This window comes from Natator depressus, chromosome 2 (genome assembly GCF_965152275.1).
Source record: "Natator depressus isolate rNatDep1 chromosome 2, rNatDep2.hap1, whole genome shotgun sequence".
Taxonomy (NCBI): domain Eukaryota; kingdom Metazoa; phylum Chordata; order Testudines; family Cheloniidae; genus Natator; species Natator depressus.
The window spans coordinates 250456483-250472989 of record NC_134235.1 but is presented as its reverse complement, the minus strand read 5'-3'; the positions used below and the strand labels follow the sequence as shown (position 1 = coordinate 250472989).

General features: G+C 39.7%; 1 protein-coding gene across 1 annotated transcript in view; it reads left to right on the top strand.

The window, feature by feature from the left end:
- The window catches only part of SCN5A (sodium voltage-gated channel alpha subunit 5), a 319838-nt gene that overhangs the window by 85757 nt on the left and 217574 nt on the right, over positions 1-16507 (top strand). The window contains exons 6-7 of the mRNA XM_074946329.1: positions 200-291; positions 8533-8763. Of these exons, the coding sequence (XP_074802430.1) occupies positions 200-291; positions 8533-8763 (323 nt within the window). The remainder of the gene's footprint in view (positions 1-199; positions 292-8532; positions 8764-16507) is intronic.

The following is a 16507-nucleotide window of genomic DNA, read 5'->3' as shown; positions in this document are numbered from 1 at the left end:
TAAGATTTATGATGTAGGGAACATTTAGCATCCTGTATGATATGATAGCCTCAGGAAGAATGGCAAATAAGAACAGCCTTATAAAGTGGGTGTACTGTTCATTCAGATGCATTCATTCTTACAAGTGAATGCACTGTTCATTCAATCCAATAGCATGCTCTACTGTATAATTCCAAATAACTGTGATTTAATTCTACAGGTATGTAGGAGAATTTGTGAAACTAGTCAGTGTTACACCTCTTCGGACTTTCAGGGTATTGAGAGCTTTTAAAACTATTTCAGTAATCCCAGGTAAGAAGCCCTGATCCTTGCATTTTGGCTCTCAGCTACAAGTGATTCTCTCTCTGTCTCTCCTTGTCCCCTTGACTGTTGTTTTTTGCTGGCGTTTTGTCATTGTCTGTGTGTGACTTTCCCTTGTTACAGATACATAACTGAATTTGTGGACCTGGGCAATGTCTCAGCCTTACGAACGTTCAGAGTACTTCGGGCGCTGAAAACAATCTCAGTCATTTCAGGTGAAAATCAGGTTAAACACTCAGGCTGCAGTTAAAGCCTACATGCCATTTCCAGGAGCAAATACAGTGAATAAAAATGACTTAATACAATAGATACTGATTGGGAATGGATGAATGTAGGGAATGTGACCTGTCAATAGAAGACGTTTTTCATATGTTTTTTAATACTGACAAAGCTCACTAAAACGAGTACTACTGTATAATAAGCTTTTGTATACAGTGTATCATCTATCATATCCATAAAGTACTCATTCACGAACCATATGAAAATGGCAATGAAGTTTCATTAACATCTTCAGATGTTTATATTAAAAATGAAAGAATAAATGATGACCTCAAAAATATTTATTAGAACTTCCAAGTGCCTCTGCAGACAAGTCAAAGTTTGTGCTAAAAATTGAACTCATTTTGTGGCTGGAAACATAGGTGCCTTAATTCTTCTGGTGCTCTCTTGTTTACATTGGATAGCAACCCTGGGTGAAATTCTGGCCCTGTTGAAGTCAGTGGGAATTTTGGCATTGACTTCAGTGGAGTCAGGATCTCTCCCAATTGATTTTTCACATTTTCAATGAAACAATCCCAAAGAGAGTCAGTGTTTTGACACATTTACATTAGTGAATTAACCCTTTTCCCCACAGCGTTGTTTTAATCAAATTATTTGATCCCATTTATAGCTGTTATTACTGTGATTAATAATAGTTTCAAATTAGTGATTTATTCAAAGATGAGCCCATTTCAAGCTAGCTCCATGAAAATACATTCTTGCCAAGTGTTATCTATGGACAGGTCTCATTCAGCCTCAGTGTTTAAAATATACAACCTGCATGGCAAGGTAGAGAAGATAGCAAAATCCGTGCATGGTAGATCCTGTTGATGATTATCCTGAACAGATGTTGGCAATTACATGTCAAATATATTTGAAAAATTAAGAAAGACTGCTCAAAATCTCAAGCACAGTCATTTAAGTGTAGTGAAATTTTTCAACCCAGTACATTGTAAACACTTGCACTATGACATTAAAATCAAAACAAATGACCTAGCATAAGTATGTATGGTCATGCATATTTTCAGCTATGATAACTAACAGCCACACAGAGCTTAAAATTTAGGCATAAATACTGTGGTTAGGATGCACATGTTTTAAGAACACACCTTGTACAGTTAGAGCCAGATTCTGCAAATCTTACTCATGCTGAGTAGTGCCTAACTCCAGTATTAGTATCATTAAAGTCAGTGGAGCTACTTGCAAAGTAAGATAATACTCAGTGTGAGGAAAGGTGGCAACATCTGGCCTTTAATGAGTAGTTTAAGAGGTCTGAAGCTTCTGAAAACCTGTAAAAAGAAAAGGAGTACTTGTGGCACCTTAGAGACTAACCAATTTATTTGAGCATAAGCTTTTGTGAGCTACAGCTCACTTCATTGGATGTAGCTCACAAAAGCTTATGCTCAAATAAATGTGTTAGTCTCTAAGGTGCCACAAGTAATCCTTTTTCTTTTTGCGAATACAGACTAACATGGCTGCTTCTCTGAAACCTGAAAACCTGTAGCATTTCTGTTTTGTATTTTATTTGTCATCCTAGAAGGGAAAACCCAAACCAGCAGAAAAGTTTAAGATCTTTTACAACTAGGGTGTTCACTGTGAAAATGTTTCTGCTGGGGAAAGCCGTGGTTTAACTGCAAGCCGAGCTCCATGATTTACAGATCACATAAGGCAGTAATAGCTAAACAAAAAAAAAACTACCAGCAAAAGAGCTCTCTCTCTTTTGCCAGTAATTTGAAGACTAACTTGGAAGGACAGTCACCACCACAGGATGCCTTTCAGTTTCCATCTTGTCTTCAATCCTGAACCTCTTCAGAGCAGAGCAATTTTGCTGAGTTATGTGTGGTAATTCTGTGACATTTTAAGAAATCAGAAAGTAAGCTTGAAGCTTGTTTGGACTTCAGACAATAAATAGTAGCTATTTTGTAATGAGAAGAGGGAGAGTACAAGATATTATTTAAAATACACCCAAACCTTTCTGTAGTATTAAATGCCTGATTGAGCCATTTGTTGGTGAAAGAAGATACCAAATATAATTTGCTAGTGCAATACACAGTAGCACATGTTCTGTCATTTCACCCTCTGGATGTAGACTCAGCTAACTTTCTTATAACTATTTTTAATATCGTGATACTAAGGGCCAAATACTTTGCTGACATAACTCCATGGAGTTTTTCCAGCAGGGAATTTGGCCCTTGGATTTTACCATCAAGATTAACTGTGTTTTGAGCATGTAAAATTACACAAATGGAGGGATATGAATGATTGGGCATCTATTTAATTGCTAGTAAAACAGAGATAAATGAGAGCTCTCATGCTAGTAGATAATTTCAGGTGAGTTATCCTTTTTAAAGGAATATTTAGGTATTCTTATAAGTCTTTTTTGGAGCTCAGCTTGGGTCTTTAATAATAATACAGGATTTTGCCGAGATGAAATATTACCACACAGTTGATTTTAAAATGAAAAATGATGAACAGTAATATCTTAAATGCCATTCTTGGGCTGCATTGTATTTTTGATGCCTTTGTTATTTCTCAGATAAGGAGGGTGATTGCTGGAATTCACTCTCTTTTGCAAAGACCTGAGGTGATTTCCAATCACACTTTTGCATCATCTGGTTATTTATTTACGGAAATACCTGAAATTTGTGAGCTTGGGGAAATTGCTTTCCTGAACTAATGGGCCAGATTCTGAGCTGATGTAAGGCTTCCACCCAGCAAAGTGCTTAGGGGCTGATTTTCAGAAATACTCAGCATTAGCTTAACTCTGCTTTACTGAAACAATGACAGTTTTACCATTGACTTCAGTGGGAGCAGTTAGATTAATGCTTAGTGCTATTGAAAATCACACCCTTAAGTATGTGCCTAACTGGAGTAGACCCACTGAAGTCAAAGCGTTCATTGAGTTCAATCATCTTTTCATTAGATTTCAGTAATATTATGCCATTTACATTTACACTTGCTGAGAATCTGGCCCAATCAGTCTACATTAAGTACATTCAAGTGCCATTTTAAAAAAAAAATCCTTGTCTCTGATTTCCTCATATATATCCATCAACTTCAGATGCCTTACTTGGGAATAAAGCCCCTTAATGTAGGTGATTTTATTTATTAATTAGAACTTTGGATCTCACTTATAGTCATGGCAATTTAATTTTAAAAGGACTCCTAAAATTCTTGAGCCAGCCCACTGGACAACTCAATAACACCCATCAACGCCCCATGTTGGGCCTGATCTAAATCTCACTGAAGTCAATGGAAATCTTTCCATCAACTGCAGTGGACTTCATATCATACTTTATGTGCAGAGAAATCCCCCCCAGTCATTGATAATAACTAATAAATAAAATAAATTAAACCTATTCATTGAAAATGGCCAATCTCAGACTGTGGAAGACTGTCAGCAGGAGCAAGCTTCATTAGCAGGAGCCCTCAACTTCCGAGGATGAACAGCAGAGCCTACAGTACAAACACTGGCAACAGGAGCATCTCAGCTTCTGTGTTGGGATGTGAGGGAGAGGTGGTGTCAGAGATAAATAAGTTCAAGGCCTTTGGGGCCTGATCCAGCTCCCATTGAAGTTAGCATGAGTCTTTCATTGACTTTGGGAATTGGATAGGGTCCTTAAAGACTGTAAAAAACACTTTGATTGTCATTCGGTACTGAATTTATAGGCAGAGCTCAGAGCACAATTCTTCAGACCTTACGGGTGAAATTTGCCTATGTGTGGAGTGACAGCAAAAGACCCTAAGCACTGCTTAAATCCCACTTATGTCCCATTTAAACCCCACTTCAAAGACATGTTACAGGAGGTCTTGTTTTGGCCCTCTCCATAAGGCTGAATGTCATCCTTGTAGTAGCAACATACACCACTCAAGAAGCAGGCAGCCAGTGGAAGGCTCCTGAAGGGCAGGAATCAAACTTGGAGGTGGCAAACACTTGCTACTTGTTAATGTCTTTGTATAAGATGAGCATGGAAAAGAATCATACCCTTCTCTTTGAGAGATGATCTGCAGAAACACTGCAGTCTTATAAATTTTCCAAAGTAATAAAAAAACTGTTAGCTGCAGTATGTGTCTGTAGCTAATAACATAATACACTCATTGGAGTGTATTCTTTTCTTGCTACGTATACGTAACTCAAAGAGACATTAATGAGAACTATGCATAACTCAGGAGATGAGAATAGACAAAGTGATAGCAATCATTGCACAAGTCACACTCTGTGGTTTTGTTTTGTTTTGTTTTTCTTTTCTTTTCTTTTTTCCAGAATATGCATGAAAGTGTCTGATGTACAGTAAGTGATTGCCAACATCTGGTATGGATGACGTACTCAATAATGCTAATAATCTAGTAAATTTCATAGGAGGAATGGATGGTTTTGGGGGATGTGATTGTTTTTCACTGTTTGGTGTTGCTTGCATTTTTTATGTTTTGCAATTTGCTTTTGAATACTTATTAATTGATTAATCTCTGGTGATGTTCTAATGTGTTAACCTGTACCACTATTAACAGTAATGTTTTGGGCCAAATCCCGCTTGTTTGCTCCCTCTATCTAGGTACACCATAGCATCTGAACTTAGTGGTTCTACCCATGTGAGTAAGGCAAACAGGATTTAGCCATAAAAATGTGGAAAGAATGTAGTCATTCAGAAGAATATTTCATTAATTAATATGTATGGGCCTGATCCAAAGTCCATTAATGTTAATTGACTAGTGACTTCAATGAGTTTTGGATCAGGCCTTAAGACTTTCTGCTGCATGCTGCCCAGTTTGGTGCTTGACCTGCAAGAGTTAAATAAATGCCTTTAATGCTCTATAAATAGTATATTCTATTAAGCTGTATTGCAGTGTTCTCATTGGCATTATTTCAAAGGAGGATTAGTTCCATAGAAGATTTAATAGTGGTCTAAATTTGAATACATCTAGCAATTACCCTTAAAAAAAAAACCATGGAAACAGACTCTGGGAAATCCAGAGCACCTGCAGCAAGGTTCTGAGTGCCCTCAATTCCTATTGACTCATCCCTCATAACACCAGGTCCATAGCGTTTTGGCTAGTGGTGACTCAAATATATTATCTAGTGATACACAAGCCGAGTGACTATGAGAATGACAGTTACTTTTCTGGTCACATCTTGATTTTGTAGGATGAGACAAAAATACAGTGATCCTGCAATAAATATGCCAAGTTCCCTTATGGTTTTACCCAGAAAAATGCAACAATACACCAGTAATAGTGAAATAAGAATAATTTATTTTAATCAATAATTATAATTTTATTACTAAAGCGCTTTCCACTAAATTGCTGGTGGTCCTGTAAGTTCTAAAAAACCCCAAACCCATGAATAAATAAAATGGAAAACCCTCTAAAGTGGAGTTCTCTGATCCCTGCAAAGATTAAACATGTAAAACGAACACTGGAGGATAAACATTCCATTTAAAACCATAGTAACTAAACTGATAGAATAAGTTTCAGAAATTGACCTTAACATTAACAGCAATGGGTCCTGAGCTTGCAAACCTTTCCTCATGTTGTATATATCTTACCTGTGCAAATAAGTATTCTCAGGGTTGGGTCCTAATATTGTCCTTGCTCATGCAAGGAGTCCCATTCTTCTTTCTCATGTGAGTAAGGATTTGCAGGTTCAAGTCTCTATTTGCCACATAGTGGGTGGGAGATACACCACACTAAATTACTGTGTGAGGTACCTTGTGATGTGTCAAAAGATATCCAGGCATCTGGCAAGCTAACTAGTGTTACCACTTTACTAAAGTAATACAGATGGAGACTCTAAGTTTGAATTCATATTAATAAAGTGGACGTCCTTCAGGACTTTCACATGGATTACTGTGGGGAAAGTGTATAGGATTAGATTTTGTGGGTTAGCTCTAGAGTTAGAGCTCCCCTCTAAAATCCAATTCTTAGTTGTACATTCCAAGTTTTAGCAACTACAAAAAGGCAAATGGCAGTATATGTAAAGAGTGGCCAGTGATGAAAGCTCAAACAATGCATGTCGGTGAGTTAGATAGAAAACAATTAGAAAAACTGCTCTAATGTATTTAGAATTGATTTTCCTCACTGGCTGTTTTGTTACTGTTCAATTTAAGCCATTAACAGGCTGGTCCTGTTTTTCTTTATGCCCACTCTGCCCCATGGACTTGTGTGGGAGTATTGCCTGAAAAAAACCCGCAGATTTGGGCTGTAACAGAACCTTTTGTAGATCCGCAGCAAGGCAGAATACATTCTCTCATTGGGAGACCTATTGCTTCTTGATTTGTTAATGTTCATTTGGGGCCAGATTATTAGAAGAGCTTCACTCCCATTTAGGCAGCAAAGTAAGTGACCAGGTTTCCAGAACAGCTCAGTGCACTCAAAAATCTGGCTCTTATCTAGGTGCCTAAATAAAAGGGGAGCACTTTTGAAAATTGGGCCGCATTGTGGTTTCTGAGCGCTGGAAAATCTGGCCCTGAGCTTTTTTTTTTTTTTTTTGGCTAGTGTGCAGAGGGACAAATGTTGCAGCCCTTTCTGTCCCACCATGGCACAAACTGGCTTGGCACAGGGGATCCAAGAGAGGTTGGTGGGAAAACGTGGCCTTCCTACAGCCTAGTAGTTCAGTATATAATGTCTGCATGGCCATTCCACTGCCATTAATACAGTTAATGGCCTATTGTAACAGTTGTACCCCGCACAGGGGTGTAATTAGTTTACGCTTGTGGATTCATGTAGTGCAAGATCCATTGTCCATGTTGAGATTTCAACCAACCTTAGAAACAGCGATTTCCTTTTGTTTGTGCAACAAGTTTGAAGAGAGAACAAAAAATGTTTTGCTTTCTTAACAACCCTCATGTGTTTTCTTTTTTGTTTTGTTTTTTTTTAAAAAAAACATTTTTAGTTTTGTTTGTTTGTTTGTTTGTTTTACCCATACAGCTCTAATCCAACTTCCATGGATGTTTAGTGCTATGGGGTGGAATTCCTGGGAATCAAGACCTAATGTTCAGTGGGCTGGTCAACTCATTATGAATATTTCCCATAAAAAAACTTCATCTGCTTTCTTTTGCATTTTTTTTAACTTAATTCCTTTTAATGTTACCATATTAGTGTTGTTCAGGACCAGAAGAATTAGTTACTGGTAACTGAATATTCATTAAAAATTAATGTTAGTTAAAAAACATAGCTGCTACTGGCATGCAATTGCTCTGGAAGTCCTGCTATATATTTATAATGAATAAGAGGGCTTTTAAAAAAGGAATAAGTCTTCCTTGGTGCTGTTTACATAATGTAGCATCCATATATTTGATCTCACCCTATGGTTCACAGTCACCTCATTTTATGCAAACTCGTTGAAGTTAGTGGGACTATTTGCCTGAGTAAGGCAAGCAGGATTTGGCCTTATCACTTAATGTGTTCAGACATAAAGCAGTACACATTCGCTTCTTTATGTGATGACAAGTGATAAAATTTTCAAGTGTTCTAGTGACTTAGACTCCAAAATCCAATTTTCAAAAGTTGATGGGACTTGGGCTCCTAAATCACTTAGGTACTTTTGAAAATTTTAGCATGCTGTTAACAAATCAGTTATCTAAATCTTTAATATGTTTACTCTTACATATGATATGCACCTGAAATATTACATACCATCTATGCAGTTTTATTTTATATATGTTCAGTTTTGTGTCTAACTCCTTGCCTTTTAGTTCCACCAAATATTTTTCTCTTTGTTTTTAATGGCTTTTTCATTTAAAAATAATAGGAAGAACAAACATAAATAGGAAGAAATTTGTCCAAAATATTAGGCCCTAACTACGTTTTCACATTAATCACTTCTGCCTTGTTTGTGCCATCAGGTTGCAAATATGTAACATAGACCCTTTGATTAGGCACTGTAGCTTCTGTGCAGAGTTTCAGCTCTCAAAAGGAATTAACTACACCTTTGTTCCTGCTTCTAAGTCTATAAACTCTTGGCTTTTATCTCCCTAGGATTGAAGACGATCGTAGGTGCACTTATCCAGTCTGTTAAGAAACTTGCTGATGTGATGATCCTGACCGTTTTCTGCTTGAGTGTCTTTGCCCTTATAGGCCTCCAGCTCTTTATGGGCAATTTGAGACATAAGTGTGTCAGGAACTACACCGAATTTAACTCTACCAATGGCACATTTTATTCAGGCGTTCAAAAGTGGAACTCCTTGGATGATTTTCTTAATGACCCAGGTAAACTCTTCTCTTTAACCTTTTGAGTTAATTATCTGTCTCTTTGCATTATGATGATCAAAACCTGTGTACAAACCAATTACTGCCAAAAATATGGATGGACCGAACTCCTCCCCCAGAACAGTATTCTTCACAATGGCCAAGTGGTTTGGGAAGCTCCAGATGTGCTACCATATTTTTACTGTATTGTTGGAAGCAGTGCTAGCAGTTGGCACTTCATAGGCTGATGTGATAATGACTGAAAAACTCATTGCAGCATTGCCATTTCTTGGGACTTTCTTTTCTTTTCTTTTCTTTTTTTTTTTGAGTCTCACAGTATTTAATATTTTTCTTAAAGCCCCAGTCAGGTGATTATATGAAACTCTCACCTTTCTCACTCTTTTTTTTTCTTTTATTTTTTTAAAGTTTCTAGTTCTCATAGTTAGTGGGAAAAGCTTGAAAATGTGACCCCTAAAGACTCAAAAACCAAAAAGCAAATAAAATGAACCCAACGTTTTATTAATGTTAAAAATCTCATGATTTGGGGACTTAATTCCCTATACGGAGTTGGCAGTATTGCATTATCTGGTGCTGTGATAACATTACCAAAAGGTGTGCTTTCTATGTCAAAGCATTTCTAAACAATCTACAGGTTGCTTTTCTTTGAATTACAAGTAAAAATATGTTAACACGACTCCTGTATTAAAATTTTAAAAATTGCCTTTCAGGTAAACAAACTTCATAGTCAGAATGAATGCCTCCACTATTGACAAAAGGCCTGGTCCAAAGCCCATGGAAGTCAATAGAAGATTCTCATTGATTTCAGTGAGCATTGGTTCAAGCCCTAAATAATTTAATGATGCTGCTGAGGAAAAGTAAATAATAGCAGCATGACAGATGTGACTCATGGTTAATGTATGAAAGGTGAAATCTGTGAGTATTTTGTTACTTTATTTATTTTGAGAGAAAGGACACTCCAGTTGTTATTTTGAGAGAAAGGGCATCCTAGTGGTTAGGACACTAGCCTGCAATTCAGGAGATTTGAGTTCAATTCCCTGCTCCACCACTGACTTCTTGTGTGAGCTGGGGTAAGTCAGTTAGGGCTAGAATTTTCAAGGAGTTTAGATGTCTAAAAATGCAGAAAGATGCATCTTTCAGCACCTAAATACCTTTAAAAATATGGCCGTTACTCTCTCTATGTCTCAGTTCTTAGAGCCCTGTGTGGATACAAATTTATATACACGGATGCAAATCAGTATTTGCAGAGCTGCAGGGCTCTAGAACCACAGCAGCGAAAGGAGCAGCACATCAGGCCGCCGCTCCCAGGAGCCAGCAGCTCCTCTGGCATGGCTGTACCATGCCAAGCCCCGCCCACTGGGGTGGGCACCAGGCTCACCGGCAGCTGTGTCAGGTCTTGCTTGTGTTCAAGCAGCTCGCATGCCCCCGGACAGAAGATGCAGACTGCTGTATGGAAGGGACTCCTGTCTGGGAGTGTGCACTCTGCTTGAACACACTAGCACCACCAGGGATGACTGCCAGTGAGCCTGGTGCACGCCCCAGTGGGCAAGGCTGGGGGTGGTGCAGCCATGCTGGAGGAGCTACCAGCATAGGGCGCTGGCTCCTGGGAGCGGCGGCCCGATGTGCTGCTCCTTTTGCCACTGCAGTTCCCGGTAGAGCCCTGCAGCTCTGCGGATACCGATTTATATCCACAAATGTCTGCATCTGCACATATAAATTTGTATCTGCGTAGGGCTCTTTCAGTTCTCCATCTGTAAAAAAGGGATAATACTTCCCTGTCTCTCAGAGTTATTATGAGGATAAATACATTAAAGTCTGTGAGGTGTTCAGGTTCTACAGTAATGGATGGCAGGATAAAACCCTTGGATAAACAGATAGATGGAAAAGAGAAGAGAATCTGGTTCTGGCTCACTGTGTATAAAAGTCGGGAGTGACATACATTGAAATTGTCTCTGAACAAATATAGCAAATGTGATATATAATTAATATGATAGGGGAAATACCTTTTTTGGCTCAGGGGGAAATATTGCCTATTATATGAATAACAGCCTTGGTTGGGTGAAGGATTTGACTGGGTTAGAGTTTGGCTGTGCTGTATACATAGTAAAAAACAATAATACTAATTAAAGGTTTTAACGTGTTTTTATAATGATGAAAAGTGAAGACAGTGTGGGGTAGTAATGTTCAATTACAAGTGGCAGATAGGAATCATTTAAACAAATGGGAGGAAATGTTGAGTCAGTTTGGAAAAGTATTGAGGAGCAAGGAGCCAAGTGTCTTTATAGAAACATTTACTGATCTTTAGATGAGAACGATGAAGTGTTTCCAGAGATGCTGGAGAGGATAGCTACAGCTATCAGAATAGGAGCCACAATATTAACCAAAAAAAAGGCTAATATCATTCTGTGGTGTATCAACAGGAGTACTGTATGTGAGACACCGGACCTAGATGTCCACTCTGCTCAGCACTGGTGAGGCCTCAGCTGGAGTACTGTATCAAATTCTGGGCATCACGCTTTAGGAAAGATGTGGATAAATTGCAGAGAGTCCAGCAACAAAAACAATAAGAGGTTTAGAAAACCTGGCCTATGAGGAAGGGTTAAAAAAAACTGGGCATGTTTGATCTTGAGAAAAGAAAACTTTTATCAGCTTCCCTCTCAATCTTCAAATATGTTAAGGGCTGTTAATAGAGAGGACTGTGATCAATTGTTCTCCATGTCCACTGATGATAGGACAAAAAGCAATGAGGTTGATCTACAAATAAGGGAGATTTAGGTTAGATATTAAGAAAAACTTTCTAACTGTAAGGGTAGTTAAGCTCCAGAATAGGCTTCCAATGGAAGTTATGGAATCCCCTTCACTGGAGGTTTTTTAAGAACAGGTTGGACAAACCCCCTATCAGGGATGATCTAGGTTTACCTGGTCCTGTCTCAGCCCAGGGGGCTGGACTTGATGGCTTTTCAAGGTCTCTTCACACCCTACATTGGTATGGTTCGATGATTTGCACTCCTATGTACAGGAACAGTAAAGGAGGCTAACAGGTAGTGCTGAGTGGATATATTATGTAAGCCTTGGGATTTTGTCTATTGCTTTTTAAAGCACTAGTTAGCCTAATTTGGAGTACAATATCTAATTTCAGTCACCTTTGTAGTTAACTTGGAGAGAGATTAGCACTGGGCAAGAAAGATGATAAATGAAATTGGAAATTCTTAGATATGAGGTAAGATTAAAAAACAGGGATTGTTTAGTCTTCTAAAATGACAAATGAAAGGTGACGAAGTATTTAAAGCATGGGCTATTATAAAATTAAACTTGTTGATTTGCTTGAAGCTCTCGGAGAAACTAGACCTAAGGGACATGGATTTCAGTTTAGAGATGCTGTATGTAAAAATGTAAAACAAATTCAAGGTTTGGAGTGGTTGGGTTTTTTTTTCTCTTCAGAAATAATGTGAAATAGGTGGAATGGGCTTCCAGTAGAAGAGGAAAAATCAAGAAGTAGCAATGTATATAAGTAACAGTGGGGTACTGGATACAGAATACTTCTGAAAATCTGTGTACTTAAATAGGAGCTGAGCTCTTTGAAAATCTGGCCCCAATTGTGGGTGCTGAGCACTTGAAAAGCTGGCCCTTAGAGACCAAAAGCTTTAAACGTGACTAATGATTTTGGATACCTTAGTTCTTAGATACCCAGTTGGAGAAGTCTTGAGACGGGTCCTGCTTTTCAGAAAGTGCTGAGCACAAGGTGTCCCAGGCCGGGCACACAAATACTGAAATACCTGAAATCATTAGTCACTTTTGGCCAGGTAAATCTGGTATGTTAAAGGGGTATTCGTTCTGTTTTGTGTAGTAGCTGACTGCCCTTTTTGTGGGTCAGGAGAGAATTTTCTAGGGATCTTGCTTTTCCTCCAGACTAGCTATAGAGCTTTTTGCATGGCGGTATTTTTACTGTCCTCTGGCACTGAACTGTATAGAAACCAAATGTCTGGAAAAGTGTTAACTTTAAAAAAAAATCCATATGATATTGACCAGAGATGGCAACTTTTTTCAGCTTCACATTCATCAGAGTTTTTCACTGAACTGTCCACAGTGATGACCAATTCCCTTTCCTGAGCTATTTGTTAATTTAGAACCCTATATGGCTTAAGAGTACTTCAGATTTTCTCCTCATATATATATTTATTTTACTTTGCATTTATCAACATTGAATTTCATCTTTCACCACATTGCCCATTCACCTAGCTTGGTTAGATCCCACTGATGTTCCTTTTCTGGATTTGAGTCACCTAAATAATTTTATCATCTGCAAATTCTGTCACCCACTGCTCTCCCCATGTTCCCTATTGTTAATAAATATATTAAACACTCCTGTCTTAGGATACTCTGCTGTTAACCTTCATCTATGACAAAAATTGACCTTTTATTCATACTTTTTGTTTTCTGTCTCCGATTCTTTTGGATTACAAGTCTGAACATTTTCTTTCTTTCTTTCTTTCTTTCTTTTCTTTTAAATAGTATGAGCTGGATGTGTTTTCCAGGTTTCACCCACTGTCTGTAACCATAAGTGCACTTGGTCCTTCTAAAGCTTTTGCTTTCAGTTTCATAGTGTGAAATATGTCAAAAAACAACATTTCCAGCCCCAGACAGCATATTTAACCACTTTGCTGCATATTGATGTAAAGCATATGTCTTAACAAGTGGTGCTTAATATGCCTAGTTGTGTTCCATTCAGCCTACAGTTTTAATGGCTATGCCTGCTGTGACTAGCCAGCCTGGGAAATGTGGAATGAGATTATTTAAAGGCTGTTAAAATCCAGCATGCATATTTATCTCTAGACATCTCATGTCTCATCTGCCCTGTCACAGAGTCACAGGATGGTCCACTATAGAGGGAGTACATAAGAACATAAGAGCGGCCATACTGGATTAGATCAAAGGTCCATCAAGCCCAGTATCCTGTCCTCTGACAGTGGCCAATGGCAGGTGCCCCAAAGGGAATAAACAGACAGGTTATCATCAAGTGATCCATGCCCTGTCACCCAATCCCAGCTTCTGGCAAACAGAGGCTAGAGACACCATTCCTGCCCATCCTGGCTAATAAGCATTGAGGGACCTATCTTCCATGAATCTATCTAGCTCCCTTTTGAACCCTGTTATAGTATTCACAACACCCTCTGGCAAGGAGTTCCAGAGGTTGACAGTGCGTTGCATGAAAAAATACTTTCTTGTGTTTATTTTAAACCTGCTACCTATTAATTTCAGTAGTGACCACTCTGGTGAAGGTTGTGTAAGTCTTTCTGTTCCAACCCCTTCTTTTCAGTCATAGATCAATTATGGGTGTGTCCACCTTTAGAGCTGTTAGTGACATGATAAGGGGGAAAAAATCAAATATGCTTTTAAAAATCGATTTCCTTTAATCTGGGACCACAAACAGTATTCTGCTAATCATAATAATCTGGCTACTGTGTGGCATCATTGCAGGGCAGAGTTAAGGTTGTTTGGGTGCCTTAACCTTATGTTTCCATAACGTTAATAATTTTGGATTTCTTTTATGTTTAAACTTAATTTTGAATTTCCTGGGTTAGAAACATTTGGTTTTGGGATAGGGACAACATCCTTGTATTGTTCTTACCCTTAGGCCATGTCTACACTAGAGACCTTACAGCAGCACAGCTGTACCAATGCAACTGCGCCATGGTAGGATCTCCTGTGTAGCTGCTCTATGCTAATGGCAGAGAGCTTTCCCGTTGATATAATCAAACCACCCCAATGATCGGCAGTAGCTATGTTGGCAGGAGAGCATCTCCCACTGACATAGCACTGTCCACACCAGTGCTTCTGTCAGTGTAACTTATGTTGCTCAGAGGTGTTTGTGTTTTTTTCACACCCTTGAGTGACATAAATTATCATGACAAAAGTGCTAGTGTAGACATAGCCTGAGATTACTGGCGTGTACTCAGCCTTAACTCTAATTTAATATAGTTTCTTTCTAGGACTAAAAATGAAGGCCTTTTATCGTTGTTCAGATGTCTGTTGGACACCTATGGTGAGATTACTTGCAGCCAGAGGGAGATGGGGAGGGATAAAGTGGCTTTAAGTCATCTTTGCACCCTGACAATCCTGGGCTGTTCAGGGGATGGAGAGCCCCAGTATAATATAGACAGTGCTGTAGACCTTTCTAAATTGCTTCAACCTCCCCAGGCTGCCTTATGGGTAGGGCCCTACCCAATTCACAGTCCATTTTGGTCAGTTTCACTGTCACAGGATTTAAAAAATTGTAAATTTCATTATTTCAGATATTTAAATCTGAAATTTCACTGTGTTGTAACTGTAGGGGTCCTGGCCTCAAAGGGGCTTTTTGGGGTCTTGCAAGGTTATTCTAGGAGAGTTGCAGCATTGCCACCCTTACTTCTGTACTGCTGCTGGTGGCGGTGCTGCCTTCAGAGCTGGGTGGCCAGAGAGCGGCGGCTGCTGGCTGGGAGCCCAGCTCTGAAGGCACTGCCACTGCCAGCAGCAGCACAGAAGTAAGGATGGCACGGTATGGTATTGCCACCCTTCTGCCCTGCAGAGTTGGGCTCTCAGTCAGCAGCTGCCACTCTCTGGCCACCCAGCTCTGAAAGCAGCAGAGTAGAAGTAAGGGTGGCAATACCGCGACCCCCTACAATAACTTTGGGACAACTCCCCCCCCCCCGTGACCCTCTTTTGGGTTGGGACCCCCAGTTTGAGAAATGCTGGTCTCCCCTGTGAAATCTGTATAGTATAGAGTAAAAGCACACAAAAGACCAGATTTCACAGAGGAGACCAGATTTCCCGGTCTGTGACACATTTTTCACAGCTGGGAATTTGGTAGGGCCCTACGTATGGGCTATAGTGCTGTGTGCTGCAGTCCTGCCTCTGACATGCCTGTCTTGCCCTCATGCCCCACTTTTAGCACACCCCTTACGCCAGGCCTTGGGCAGGCCTTCTGAAGGCAGGCTTATGGCTGTTTTCCACAGGGGATTCCTGCCCCAGCTGGTGCTGGGGCTTTTAAAGTCCCTTTACCATTGTAATGGGGCTGGAGTAGGGGTGAGGATGTTATCCCTAGCAGTGTGGACATAATATAAGGTCCTTCTGTAGAAAGGTTTTGATCAATAGCTGAAAAGTCACAACTATTCCTTTTAATGATCATTTTACAAAAATTTCTGCTTTTTAAACTGGCTTTTGAAAATCCTTTTAAGGCAGTGTAACTTGCTGAATCCCAAATAGTACTATTACAGTGCAGGTCTGTATTGGGGGCAGTATGGAGCAGCGTCACCCCAGGGAGGATGCTACAGGTGACACTGCACTTTGGGGAAGCATATTTCCTCCTGGAGCTTCATAATGCATTGTCCGAAGGCCTCCCCTAGGCCTCTCCACATCTCCTATGGGTTAGCTAGTGTCCCAGGAGGAAGTGCCTACACCTAAGACAGCTCTGGGACCCCAACTATACCTGGCCCTTCCGAGAGAGTGCGAAAAGGGAGGCTTCTTGTGCTCTGCCCACTGATGCATACACACCAGGACTAGGTACTATCAGGCTCAGTTAAAACTCCTAATATCGATTTTTAAAAAATGCAGCTTTGAAAGTTTCTTGTGCTACAGTGCTGGTTGTTGGGTGGTAGGAAGGGCAAGAGCAGAGGTGAAAGTAAACTGGTCTGGTCTGGTACGGTGTACTGGCAAGAGCCAGTACGCCATGCCAGACTGGACCGGCTTCCCCAGGCTGGCAATTTAAAGG